This window comes from Rhea pennata, chromosome 18 (assembly GCF_028389875.1).
Source record: "Rhea pennata isolate bPtePen1 chromosome 18, bPtePen1.pri, whole genome shotgun sequence".
Lineage (NCBI taxonomy): Eukaryota > Metazoa > Chordata > Aves > Rheiformes > Rheidae > Rhea > Rhea pennata.
In genome coordinates, this window is record NC_084680.1 from 4,209,653 (window position 1) to 4,224,295 (window position 14,643).

The 14,643-nt window shown below is 43.9% G+C and overlaps 1 protein-coding gene across 4 annotated transcripts in view; it reads left to right on the forward strand.

The window, feature by feature from the left end:
• Positions 1–14,643, forward strand: part of LOC134148528 (discoidin domain-containing receptor 2-like) — a 60,266-nt gene that overhangs the window by 18,795 nt on the left and 26,828 nt on the right. For all 4 annotated transcript variants that reach the window (XM_062590734.1, XM_062590733.1, XM_062590737.1 and 1 more), the window contains exons 2-3: positions 7,876–8,010; positions 12,314–12,416. In XM_062590734.1, the coding sequence (XP_062446718.1) occupies positions 7,947–8,010; positions 12,314–12,416 (167 nt within the window). In that variant the 5' untranslated portion in view covers positions 7,876–7,946. The remainder of the gene's footprint in view (positions 1–7,875; positions 8,011–12,313; positions 12,417–14,643) is intronic.

The window sequence follows — 14,643 nt, forward strand, 5'->3', positions numbered from 1 at the left end:
CTCTGCTTCAGCAGTGGGAGCACACGGAGTCCCTGAAGGAGCTGAGGCAGCTTCACTCTCCTCCTTTCTTCTATCTTCCTTTTTGCAGTGCTGCCTGGAACTGCAGGAAGGAGAATGGACCCATTTTAGCAGCGCAGCCTCTGTGGGATGGGGCAGTGATGTCTTGGTCCCATAGCTGCCTCCTGTTTTGCTCTCAACAGCTTCGTCTCTGGCATTTCTCAGGCAGGGGATAGATGGCAGGATATCCCTAATTCCTGGTTTGAGTGTCTCAGGACCACTGGTAGCTGGTGGGTTCTGGGCTTAGAAACATCCTCCTGGTGATATCCAGTCCTTATTTGTTGTTAATATGACCAGTCCTTGCCCTTTAGCTGTACTAAGGTGCTTGATTCTGAGTTTCTACTTTGGCCAATTATTGGATATGTCAAGTTGATTGGAAAGTGCCACCTGATACCTCTCAAAAATGCTGATGGCAATTGTGATCCACACAGTGCCTAAACAGAGGGAGCTGCTGTAATGCTCTAGTTGTGTTCTGGCTCCAGTTTGGGACATAATGAGCTATCCTCTAGCTTCCCCATGAGGACGCCAGTAGGAGTTTTACCACAATCAGACCAGGGCTGTCCTGGAATCTGGACAGATCCCCAGTCTCTCTAGTGGTGATTTGGGAGAAAATATTAAGTAATTTGATGGTGAAAGTTGGCTTTGTTGGGGAGACTGAGGGAGCTAGGTCTGCCTATTCTGGAAAGGAGAAGGTTTTGAGGTACCTAATACTAGAATTCTAGTATGTAAGAGGAGTTTATCAAGAAGACAGAAACAAGCTCTTTACTGAGGTGCATGGGAGGAGGATGAGAGAAAATGGCTATAGATTGAAATAGGGGTGAGTTCTGGCTTAGTGAAAGGGTTAAAAAGGACAGTGAAACAGTATAACCACTCTTCCAGAGAGGTGGTAGAACCTCCCTCTTCGGAGGTTTTTAAGCCGGAGATGGACAAAGCCCTGTGCAGCCTGCTCTGAAAGCAGTGCTAACCCTGCCTTGAGCAGGAGGTTGGATTAGATCTCCTGAGGATCTCTTCCAACCTGAATATTTCTGACTCGGTAACTTGATCTCATTTTGACTTCAATGAGTTTGAGTACAGCTAAGTAAAAGATTATAGTGGAACCCCTTGAGAATGAGGAGGGAGGAAGGTGGTTTAGATTGAGTGCTCTTAATACTCCATCTGTCATCTGTGTGGTTAACATGTCATATATGGTTGCTATGTGAGACTCTCAGTGGAAGATTGTAGGTCTTGAATATTGCTAACTTGTTGTGTTTTAAGGATTTTTTTTAAAAAAGTAAACAACCTCCTCAGAAAATAAAAAAACCCATAAAGCTGGAGAGAGAGATGCTAATGTAAGGAATATGGGAAAAATGTGAACGTGCTGCATGTTTCCCTGTGCCCATTCTGAACGAGAAGGAAGCTCTGATAAAGGACATAGATGGATCACTGCCGTGTAGGCAAGAGGAGGAGATAATCAAAGCCTTTAGGCTGTGCCCATTTTCCATTCTCTTGCCAGTTCTTCCATCCCAATGTCATCTCAAAGAAACTGGAGAACTGGAGCCTGTAGGCTATTCCTCCAAAGGGGCCTATATTTTGAAGGGCATTCTGGAATGCAGGGAGGCTCCTTCTACCTCTCCTGGTCTAGGGTTTGCAATGGAAGGTGTGTGCTCATGTTTCATGATGTCCCTGATGTGTTCACCTGGGTTGTGGAACATGTTTCCAGGCTCCTGAGTTGAGATGAGCTCAGAGTACTCCGGCCCTAAGCTTGGTGGGGCAGGGTAGCTGGGTTCTTGAGTTAGCTGAGATAGTGAAATAGCTAAGAACCACCTCATTGTTACTGAATTGCACTTCCTTGTCTTTGGCTTTGCCTTTGTAACGGTTCCTAATTTTGGCATAGTTATCTCAATGGATTAAATTGCATTTGTTCATTTATCCTTAAATCTGTTTTATAACAAAGTGCTCTAAGCAGTTTCTCAAACCCAGGACACTACTCCTTTGGGACTGGCCAACAGGCAATAGGAAAATGCTGGAGATTTGCAGGTTCAAAAAAACAAACAAACAAAAAAACCCCAAACCCCTCGATTCTTTTGCCAAAGTACTTGCATCTCTCTCCAGGCTGTAGGTAAAGCACTCATTCATGCTTGGGTTCACAACCTGAACCTTCTGCCAGTTTTTAATGGTTAGGTCACATATGGGTAACTAGAACACTATTTTTCTCCAAAAATATAGCAAGAGTGAGATGTCATCTACTTTTTTTCCATGATAGCCTCATTAGCCATGTTATGGTAGTGATAGCCACTGTTTGACTACAACATGGAAAATGAGGTTCAGACTCTCTTCAGCCTTATGGTAGCCATATCTCCCACCCTCCAGGAGGGTACCCCCAAGTACACAGAGATCAATGTTCCCATTCTTCTATCACTATCTCAGATGCAGCGCTCTGTCCTTGCCCCTATCACATGGGCCACTCCAGAACTTTGAGGTCCGTTTCTTAGCCCCACGTGTTCTTCTCTTCTCCTTTTGTTGTGATAGGCCTCCTAATGTCACCTCAAAGATCATGCTGAGGTCTTGTAATTCCTGTCTCGCTTTTCCCATTATTGCCTCTCATTTCACCTAAAATTTGGTTGTTATCTGTTCAGCCCTGACAGCTCTAGATGTCACTTTGTGGTGTCACTGTTCCCTGCCCTAGGTCTGCTATCACATTGTTAACACTGGCACTGGTTTTTGTGCTTTCTGGTGGTGCATATATTCAAGATCTCCTATTGCAGCCTCATGCTTCATGCAAGTATCTTGGTGGGAGTGGGCAGCAGCCTTCACAGGCAAGTGGTTGTGATAGCTGCTATGTTTTTTCTGGCTGTTGTCAATTGGTTTAAATAGAAGATACTGCCTCTCCTTAAGACTCTTATCCTTGTGCTCTCCTGACATGGTGTCAATGGTGTTGCAAAGGCAGCATCTTTGTTGATGGTAAATAGGAATGTGTAGGGAGAGAAGATGACGAGCTTTAAGTCCTCTTAAAAAAACTTGGATATCTGGAGCAAGAAAAAGTATTTGAGCTGTAAAGTAAGCAACATATATTTGAAGAGAAGGTTGGAATATTTTCTGCTAAGCATTTTCATTGGCATATTTTGTTTTGTCAAAACTGGCACTGTAGAGACTGCTAAGAGTATGCTCCAGAGGAAGACTAAGTTTCAGGTATCTCAGATTAATCTTAGGCAAGGAGAAAAATTCCACCACCATTCTGGAACCCTTCTTAAAAATGGGCATCACATTTGACAACTTCTATTTCTTCAGGCTTCAAATATTACCATAATTAGTAGCTCTACTGTTTCCTCCTTGAATTTATTTAGGACTCCCAGTCATGCTATCCGATCCAGTCCTCCTGACTGTTCCAGAACCTTGTCTGAGGATACTCTGATTTCACATAAATCCTCCTGTAATACATACAAAGTGCATTATACATACAGCTATCAGTGTTGATTATAACCAGAGTATCTTGGAAGATTTTGGGCACCTCTAACGGGTTTCTTGTAACAAACCATAAGATCCCACTTTGAGGTAATAATCTGTGAAGAAACCAGTTTAAATAAATGTCTGGTTCAGTTGAGACCTAAAGAGGCTTGCAAACATGCTGGACCTCCATAATGGATCTCTGGAGGCAGAACAGTACCTGGAGGAGCTCCAGGTCCCACCTTCTTCATGCGGCTCACTAAAGAATAGCTCCCTCCTGTGCCTGCTGGGCCGTGCGGTTTTGTGCTGTGCGGTTTTGCGCTGTGCGGTTTTGCTTGTAGTCCGTGTGCTATGCTAGGGACAGTGCTAGTTCATGGCAAGCTGTTTGTCTGTGGAGGGATGGGTTGGCTTCTTAGGCATGATATCTGCTTGGTATATTGGAAAAAAAACCTGCCCTCTCTTGCATTTCTTAGCAAGTTTTTCAGCAAGTAATTTTTTTCCACTCTCACAATGATTGTAACAGGATTGTGTTCTCCTGCAGCCAGCTGTTAGCAATTAGCAACTTGATCCATTCAGTCCTGAGAACAGTTTAACACTTTCTTGCCTCTGTGAGAATGTTACTAATCCTGTTTTTGCTGGTTTCAGGCTTGTGCTGCAATTTTGGTACTTTCTGTGTATGGGTGGGCAGGCTGGGAATACAGACACAAAGTAGGGAACCATAATGCAGTTGAAATAGAACTATAAAGAAAAATGCTGCGAGTCCTCTACTGAGAAGAATCTTTGGGAAGATACTTTTCCAAGCCATTTGTACAGAGGTTTGCATTTAGTATATTCCAGTGTGTTCTAGCACTTGGAAGTGCAGATTGGGAATCAAATTTATCACCAGCTGAGATTTAGACTTAGCAGAAACCAACATCAACAGTTCTTCCTACGGGGAATTCCAGTAGTAAGGGCTGATGAGTGGAGCTGAGGCTGTACATTCTTCTAAGTTGAGACAGGTATGAAAAATTGATTCTTGGTGTCCTTGCTCAAAGCATGAACAGCTGCTATAAAGTGTTAGAAGATTAGAAATGAAAACCATTTGCTCCTTATTCACAGCACCTATCCCAGGACTACCAAACACACATCCTTGGTCTGGGACCAAGTATACCATGAAGAACAAACCCAGCACAGTCAGAACCTGGCCGCTGAGGTTCTTGCGTAGAGCTAATCTGCTGGAAATATTTCTTCACTGCCAGAAATGCCGAAGGTGAGGATTCATCTCGCCCAACTGTAGCCATTTGGAAGTTGAGGCTAGTCAAAGCCAGCCCTTTAGGTTCCCTCTGTAATTAGTAGAGAAAGACACATCCAGAGAGCATTCAGTCTACTGCATTGTTTCTGCTTGATCTGTGGAGCTCCATGTGCTCTGTGAATCTTGGGGAGCCCCTGGTTTATGGCTGGGGTGCTGCCTGGGGCCAGGCAGCCATTTGCTGCACCAGCCCAGAGCTCCCCTCCAATTCTAGGTGCTGGCTCAGGGTCAGTAGCTGACATGTTGCTCGGGCATTTGTTGACTCACCTTGGCTCCCTTCCTTGTTCCCTCTTTCCTCTTGTTATCTTTTACATTGTGATTGCTGTATTTAGGCAGTTAAATTATAACGTGACTAGATATATGGTAATAAAATTGAGTATGATTTAGAGCAAGTCATGATCTTTGCATAAAGTAAATAGGCAGTTGATTTACAGCATTTGGATTTGTACCTGGTCAAATGAGATAATGCACGTCGCATTCATTATGTTGCTGTCACGTTGGCTTCCATTGTTGTGACTTGCTCATGCTCCCTTTTGAGGGGATAAGAGGAACTTAGCACAACAGCTCTTGCGTCAAAAGACAACATGAATGTCCTAATGCTAAGACTTAGCTTAGTGTCTTATATTCAAGACTCTGAAGGCTTGCTGTGATAGCCCATCCCAGCTGGGGTTGTTCTGGTGTCTTTTTTCAATAAGTGCACTTGGTCTTCACCTGGCAGGTCTTGCCAATACATGACTGCATTTTTAGCACTGTTTGGCTACTGTTTTTCTTAATGTTGGCCAACTCTAAGAGGAAAATCCTGGAGTATTTTTGTGGGAGCTAGCCTCTGTCTTTACAGATGCCTAATCCTATGTTTGACATGCTCTGTTTTGAGGCTCTGGAGAGCCTTCAAAGGGCAGTGGAGGTGGGTGAATGGGGCGTGGAGCATACCTGTGTGCTCTTCTACCATCTGAGGGCTTCAATACAACTGGCAGCTCTTTAACAGCTGAGAAGGTGTCACCTGGGTGATACCCAAGCTATTGTTCTCATGCCAGGACCTCTGGAAAGAGTTATAGCTCTGTTCAGTGGCTGGTCCAGCATGGCCCAAAAGAAGGATCTTCTTGCCTAGGCTATGCTACATCCATTTAGTGGAGCTGATATCTGGACTGCGGTCAGGATACTCCATATACCACACAAACAGCTATCTGCTATGTTTCCCGCTACCTGCTGCAGGAAGGGTGGTTTTGCTTAATGTCCGTCACACTTTCTTTTCTATGGCTCTGTGGGAGGACAGTCTCCTTTTGTGCCTGACTCTCGACAGCCCTAACATCCACTTGGTCTGTCTTTGAACTGCCACTGAAATGTCTGTACAAAAATTCTTCTCTGCACAACTATGAGAAGTCTCTGCTCCAGCTACACCCAGCTGAACAGTCTGCCATGGGACAGCATTTGCATCGGAGTTTGTGGAGCCCTCTCCATTTCACAGAGGGAGTATGACCTTGAGAGTGTTTGATTGAAATCTTTTCTGATTGCCAGAACCTCCTGTTGGGATGTAGGCTGACTTTTCTCTGCAACAGTTTGCTTTCATGCATTTCCTACTTGAGGTTCAACAAAATTGCAGGCTCTTCTGGCCTGGAACAAGGTGCTCATGCACAGTACAAGAAGGTAGCTTAAACAGGTGGGGTCTTGGCAGTGGTAGGGTCTTTCTCCATTTGCTTATACTGCTGCATTGATGGGAGCAACACTACTGGGCAGTATTCAGTGATCTCCCCGTGCAGCATGCACATTTGGCTCTTTCTCCAAGAAGGCCCTTAGACTGTCTTTTAGGCTGAGAGCCATCTTTTCTAAAGGAATCCAGCAGGGACAATGGTCAGTAGCAAATCCTTAGGAAAGAGAATTTAAAACAGGCAAGCCTCAGTGACTCTAACTGTGATTTAGCTGCTGGGTGCCTAGCAACCTGTGGCTCGGAATTTCCTGAGCCAAAGGCTTTATCTTTGGATTTAAGAACCTTCATGTATCTTTCTATTGTGAATATATTTAATTATTTTGGTATCCATAGCAACTCAGGGCTGTGACTTGTGCAGCTTAATTATTGTGTAGAAAAACGTAGTCTTTTGTTATAAGTCTGAGTTAATGGCAACTGATGTTCTGATTCTTGTACGTGTTTACATGCTGGCATAGTGATGGTCTCTCTTCCCTTTCTTCCTTTGCTAACGTGCAGTTTGCCTTTTACTACCACTGTGAGAATTCTTGAGCAAATACCCTCTGGTCCTGGCAACTTTCCTTTTATTGATTTGTTCTATTCTCTTTTCTCCTGACGTTTCTGTATGAGACAGATCCTTTAACCTGCCTTCTATAAAGCAATGTGTCAGGGTGGGAACCTCCCCGTGCTCATTGCAGTAAATATGGACACAAAAAATTCATGTAGCTCTGCTGATATGACCTTGTGTTCTTCAAGGTGTTATCATGGCTTTCCAGTGAAATTGCCAGAGTTTAAGCCCTTTGCTATTTTCCTCATTTCCAAACAGGAAATTAAGTGTACTTGTGTGTGTGAGTGCACATTCTCTTTTGGCAGCGATACGGGCATATAGGGAGGGATTGTTTTCACCTTCTTTTAGACATTTATCTTGAGATTGGATAAGAATTTCCAGAGTGGCCACTTGGCTGCCTGGAGCAGACATCTAGTGCAGATAGAGTTGAGCATTCAGATAGATAAACCCCTCTTAGGGAGCTGGTCTGCGCCAACTCCCTGGTTGGACCATCCAGGTTCACTGTAGAAGTAGCCTCTGTAGCTGCTAATATAATAAGGAAAGACCAAATGGGAGGGAGATGAATTTACATTGAACTAGCTTAAGAGCAGGAGTTGAGTATATCTGCATAGTACTCATAGCAGCCAAGCTCCTAGAAGCTGAATTATATTAATAGCTTTAGAGACAATACTGGTAGTCAGACAATTGCTAGTTTAACAGCCTCTGGTTAGAAGGATCGGAGCAGAGCTGAGGTCAGGACCCTTTTGAAGGCGTGGGCAGTGGTCTGACCCACTGCCAGGCAATGGCAGTATAGTGAGTCTGCAGCACAGAAGGCCTGTCTTTGGAGGACGCTCATCTCTCCTTTGCTTTGTCTTTCAGAAATGTAGATGGCTGCTGCCTGTGAAGGACTCGCACTCATCTGACCCTGCACAGAGCCTCCGATTGCTACCATGATCCTCTGCATGCTGCTGTTGGCCTCACTGCCTGAGCCGTCTGGCACAGAAGTCAACCCTGGTAGGGAGCTGCTAGGCTGGGAGGACTCTAATCTCTTGCCTTTCATATGTTCATTCTCAGCCTTTCTTTCCTCCCTTTCATGATATTCACACAGAAATGTAGTCACTAACATATTCCATATTCACTAACATAACTTTGAGATGGTGGAGTTCGGGATCCTGCAGGAAAGAAGTAAGGCAACAAGCAGGATTGCAACCCTGGACTTCTGGAGAGCAGACTTTGGGCTCTTCAGAGACCTACTTGGAGGAATCTCATGGGTTAAGGCCCTAGAAGGAAGGGGGGATCCAGGAGAGCGGGCTAGTATTCAAACATCACTTCCTCCAAGCTCAAGAACGGTGCATCCCTCTGAGTAAGAAGTGCAGGAGACCTGCATGGGTGAGCAAGGAGCTCTTGGCCAAATTCAGACAGAAAAAAGTACACAATGTGGAAGAGGGGACAGGCTACTTGGGAGAACTATAGGAATGCCATCAGAGTATGTAGAGATGCTGCGAGGAAGGCTAAGGCCCAGCTGGAATTGTCTTGCAAGGGATGTTAAGGACAATAGGAAGGGCTTCTTCAAATACATCAGCAGCAGGATGAAGACTAGGGAAAATGTGGCCCCGCTACTGAAAGGGACGAGGGACCTGGTGACAAAGGATACAGAGAAGGCAGAATTATTGAATGCCTTCTTTGCTTCAGTCTTCACTGCTGGGGCAACTCTCATGAATCCCCTAGCCTGGATGTAAAGGGGAAAGTCTGGAGAAAGGAAGACTTTCCCCTGTTTGAGGAGGATAGGATTAGAGATCATCTGGGCAGGCTAGGCATCCACAAATCCATGGGCCCAGATGGGATGCACCCACGGGTACTGAGGGAGCTGGCGGATGTTGTTGCCAGGCTGCTCTCCATCATCTTTGAAAAGTCACGGAGAGCTGGAGAGGTGCCTGAGGACTGGAAGAAGGCCACTGCCTTCAAGAAGGGCAAGAAGGAGGAGCCAGGCAACTATAGGCCAATCAGCCTCACCTCCATCCCTGGAAAGGTGATGGAACAGCTCATTCTGGATGTCATCTCCAGACATACAGAGGAAAAGGTGATCAAGAGTAGCCAGCATGGATTCACCAAGGCGAAATCCTGCTTAACCAACCTGATAGCCTTCTATGATGGAATGACTGGCTAGGTAGATGAGGGGAGAGCAGTGGATGTTGTGTACCTTGACTTTAACAAGGCTTTTGACACTGTCTCCCATAATATCCTCTTACATAAGCTCAGGAAGTGTGAGCTAGACAAGTGGACAGAACTGGCTGAAAGGCAGAGCTCAGAGGGTTGTTATCAGTGGTGTGGAGTCCAGTTGGAGGCCTGTGGCTAGTGGAGTCCCCCAGGGCTCAGTACTGGGTCCCATCCTGTTCAACTTATTCATCAGTGACCTGGATGAGGGGACGGAGTGCCTCCTCAGCAAGTTCGCTGGTCATACCAAGCTGGGAGGAGTAGCTGATACACCTGAGGGCTGTGCTGCATTCAAAGAGACCTGGACAGGCTGGAGAGTTGGGCAGGGAGGAACCTCCTGAGGTTCAACAAGGGTAAGTGCAGAGTCCTGCACCTAGGGAGAAATAACCCTAGGCACCAGTCCAAGCTGGGGGCTGACCTTGTGGAGAGCAGCTCTGCAGAGAAGGACCTCGGAGTGCTGATGGATGACAGGTTGACCATGAGCCAGCAACATGCCCTTGTGGCCAAGAAGGCCAATGGTGTCCTGGGGTGCATTAGGAAGAGTGCTGCCAGCAGGTGGAGGGAGGTGATCCTGCCCCTCTACTCAGCCCTGCTGAGGCCTCATCTCGAGTACTGCATCCAGTTCTGGGCTCTGCAGTGCAAGAGAGACCTGGAGCTACTGGAGAGAGTCCAGTGTAGGGCTACGAAGATGATCAGAGGGCTGGAGCATCTGCCCTATGAGGAACAGTTGCGAGAACTGGGCCTGTTTAGCCTGGAGGAGAGAAGACTGAGGGGGGATCTTATCAATGTGTAGAAGTATCTGATGGGAGGGTGTCAAGGGGACGGGGACGAACTCTTCTCAGTTGTCACATGTGACAGGACGAGGCAATGGGCAGAAACTGAACCGCAGGAAGTTCCACCTGAATGTGGGGAGGAATTTCTTCACTGTGAGGGTGACAGAGGACTGGAACAGGTTGCCCAGAGAGGCCGTGGAGTCTCCTTCTCTGGAGATACTCAAAGCCTGCCTGGATGCAACCCTGTCTAACATGCTGTAGGTGACCCTGCTTGAGCAAGGGGGTTGGACTAGATGATCTCCAGAGGCCCCTTCCGACCTTACTCATTCTATGATTCCCTGAATGCTCTTCTATGTGCTAAGGTTGCCTGTCTTCTTGGACTGCTCTGTTGGAGTGGACCACCTTTCTGGTCAGTCCCAAGAGTCCAGACACGTGGACAAATATATATATATATATATATATATATTTTTTTTTTTTTTCTTGTTCATCACCTGCATTGCCTTCTCTACCTTTTGATGTGAGAAGGCAGGAGAAAGAGCTATATACCAGCCTGTCAGACTTAGCGTATCATGAATTTAGACAATAGTATAATGATGTCTTCTGATTTATTTTATATGCATTTCCATAGTAATAAGTTGCTTTTTGACCTCTCAGTTGAACACAGAGTTCAAGCTTTCATAACCTGTATATTGGAGCTATGAGGTAGCCTTCCTATCCTGAAGTAGCTTATTCAGTGTCTTCACTTAGTTCTTGTACTTACCAATATTGAATTGTGCTGCTATTTTACGGCAGAATAGTACAGTGTCATGGAATCATTCTTCTTTCAGTTGTATTTTTCCTATATCTGAGTAACTTAATATCATCAGCAAACATTGTTACTTTATTACACATCTCCCTTTTAAGACTATATGAATGTATAGAACACCATAGACTGATATTGCACCTGACAATAATTGCAGCAAAATCCTTCTGAAATAACCTTTGCTCACAGGCATTTTTGTGTTGAAATTTGTTGTTCAGCCTCTGCCTTGTTCTATAAGGTGGCATCAGAGAGGTGGATTTCATGCTTCTGTGTTTTCTTACACCTTCTGAACCTAGTTAACAACTTTATCAAAGCTGCATAGAAAGATAGTGGTCTTGGAGATGAAGAAATGAGGAGACTCAAGGCAGTGCCTTTGCTGAGGAAAGGGCAGGCAAAGCTGCTGATATGGCAGCAGGTAGTTTGGGGAGTATGTGAATAATGATGTCAACCACTGTGCCTGTGGCTCTGGAGTGACTACTGCGTATCTTGTCTTTTGCCTGTGCCCCGGTAGACAAGGGGAAGAGCTGGAGCTGTTGTAAGTTCAGAGGACAAAGACCAAAAATCTGTAGGAAAGTATTTTGTTTGTTCTGGAACTTACCACTGACTATGCTTTTGTCTTTTAATTTTTTCATTTACGTAGTGGTTTTGTCTGCTGATGATGTTGACCTGACATGAATATCTTGCTTGCATTTTTTTTTTGAATTCTCATACAACATTGAGACTTTTGGTTTCCTGATACATCTAATATTCCAGGATGTATTTCAAAGATGATGTGAGAGGGAGAGCTCTTGGCTGGTTTATACTTGTAAGCTATGTCTACAGTGCCTTTGGTAGCTGTATTGAGCTTACAGAGCGTAATGGCTTGAGCTGGTTGTGTCCTTCCTTCCTGGAAGCACCAAGTCAAAGAGGCTGTTCATGCCTGGAGAGAAACACCTGGTTCCACTCAAGTCTAGAAGCAGAGAATAGACTAGTGTGGGGCAATGTGGATAATCGGGGGATTAGGCTCAAATATAAGCTGTAACCTGCAGTGACATGATAGAGTAGATGTTCCTGTAACTTGAAGTTGTCTGGTTGTCTGGAATTAGATGCTTTTTAACTTTTCACTTGTTATTGGACTGCAGAACATTATATCAGTTGGTCTTATCTGAATGCAAGTCAAGCATTGTGTTTCTTCCAGGAGGGAAAAAATATATAAAAAAAGACCTATTCTACAATGACATATTACTTATCAATAATGATGCAATGTAAAAGGAAGTATTGTATCAAAGATTCTGTGTAATGTGTAACACTGTCTTTTGATGTTAAAAATGCATCTCTGCAAAGTCTTTGCTCTTCCAAGGTTCTGACTCAATGCATTTTCATTACTTGCAATTTTAGTTTATAGTAATTATGAAGTATTTTGTCCTTTTTATTGCTTTCTCTATTATTGCCACGTTTATTCCATAGGCTATCAATTAGACTTGTCCAATTAAAAAAAAAAAAACAAAAAAAACAACTTTTTTTTACTTGCTTTTGTTTCCACTTTCAGCCATATGCCGTTATCCTTTGGGCATGCATGAAGGAACGATACGGGATGAAGATATCACTGCTTCCAGTCAGTGGTATGATTCCACAGGACCTCAGTATGCACGGTAGGCTAATCTTTGGCAAAACTGTAATCCTATTCTTTTACTTATCTAATATGGTCAAAGATAAAAATTCTTCTTTAGCCTCACTCACAAAGAAACCCATTTGCTTAGCTTTTTCACTGCTTCCGTAGTAGATCTAAACGCACAGTGAAAGGCCAGAAGGCAATGATCAAGGTCACAAGTTGCAACTTCGGAAATTCTGACTCAAAAAACCCTTCCCATTTAGAAGGAAGGGGTGCAGCTTTTAGATTTCCAGAGAGGTGCTGACCTCTCCATGGTTGGAGATTTTCAAGACATGGTTGGACAACGTCCTCTAGGTGACCTTGCTTTTGAGCAAGGGCGGGGCTGGACTAGATGATCTCCAGAGGTCCCTTCCAACTTCAACCATTCTGTGATTGTGTGACAAGGCCTTGAGGAAAGCAATGTAGCTTTGAAGTTAGCCATGCTGCAAGCAAGTGATTGGACTAGAGACCTCCAGAGGCACTTCCAGCCCTGTTCTTTCTGTAGCTCTATAACCATCTCTAATGGATTTGTGATTTACAGGTCAACTAGGGACAGTGCCTTTGGAACTCTTGTTGGAGCACTTGAAATTCCGAATCATAGGAAGTCACTTAGGTGAATGGACTTTTCAACAGTATCGTAATGAAGAAATGGACTGTGTGCACTTTAATTCAGAGAAGTTCTGAATTCTTTGGCTGTTTTGAATGTGATCACCCTGACCTGATGGCACTGACTGCAAAATAGTGGTGTTCTGCATCAGTTAGATACATTGGCCTTTTATGGAACTGGTTACAAAAGTGTTTCTCTTTTCTCTGTCATGAATTTTTACTTTCTCCCTAGTTAGAAGCAAGGAGAAATAACTGTTCCTAATTCAGCTTTTCTGCTGTATTCATTATAGCATCATTACAAGAAATCATGTCACCAACTTTTTTATTTTGATCAAATTTTCTAAAACTAACAGTCTGTTTTGTAAACTTGAAAATATAGAGTTAAGGAGTTGTTAAAAAGCAGGTACAGGATTTTATTTTAATGTCAAGAACTGTTAGTCTTTTTCAGCAGTTTGGCTTTTCATTCTTATGTTATTCCACTTCTTTCAAAGCTGTAGACTAATGATTTACAAAGTAACTCCAAAAGGTAAGTTTCCTTACAGTTGTTTGTAATGATATCAAACATTCGTATAATTTCTACGCAAACTAGATATGCATTACAGGTTAATTATGATGGTTATATTTATTCAAAGACTTTAGACAGTCCAAAATTATGAAATTCTTGTAGCGCTTGCTTTTTTCTTACTCTATTTTAGAGCAAGGATGCTGAATGCCATGTGTTTTGCAAAGTTTGAACAAGCCTGTGGGTCTGAAGGCTGGAAGATGTATTTTGTTCTCTCAAGGATGACTTAATCCAAATTCTGCAAGTAGTTGTTGTCACTTGCCATCTGTTACCATCATCTTTTTCTGCTAGCGCAGTCTGGATGTCCACAGGCAGAAAATGTGAAAAGACACCTTCTAGCTGACTTCATTTTTTTTTTAGAGGTCATGGATCTCTTATGCAGATGCTGCTTGTCCCTGTCACTTCACAATTGCCCTTCGCACCTTTCTTATAACTTGTTTTACTTGCTAATTCACTCTAAAAGTATACAACAGGGTACTGACTGAGCTGAGACAAAACTCCTGTTTCTAGCCTGTACCTTGACCTTCTGTGTCTCCTTCTGGGTATTTTCTTCCTTGATAGGAGATTTGACTGTGCTCACCATTCCCACTAATTAGAGTTAGGAAGGCTGTCAGAAAGAAGAGGACATTTCAAGGGCTTGTTCTTTTCTGGGATATCTCTGTTACTTCAAAGCTCATGTGGATTTACCATGTCCAGATAAATTTTTCACACTTAAAACTACTTTCACCGCCTTGTGGCTTGCAGAGCTGGATCTGGAGATGCTTTGGTAACCTGATGTTTCCTTCAGTAGCTCCACCTGCTGATTGCTAGAGCACTTGGCATGCAATCTCCAAGGCTAAAAGCTTGAGTCTTTGCAGCTAGTGCTGAAATGTTCAACTGTAAGCAGAGAAATTCTCATCAAACACTGAACAGTGTCTTGCACCAGCAACTCAGATCAATGAGGGAAACAGGAAAGATGTGTTGAGATGACCCACAATAATTTGGAGGTGGCAGAGCTTTTTTCTAGAATGTATTTTAAGATAGCTCCTCTTTGTGCTTGTAACAGCTATAGGAGGGCTAG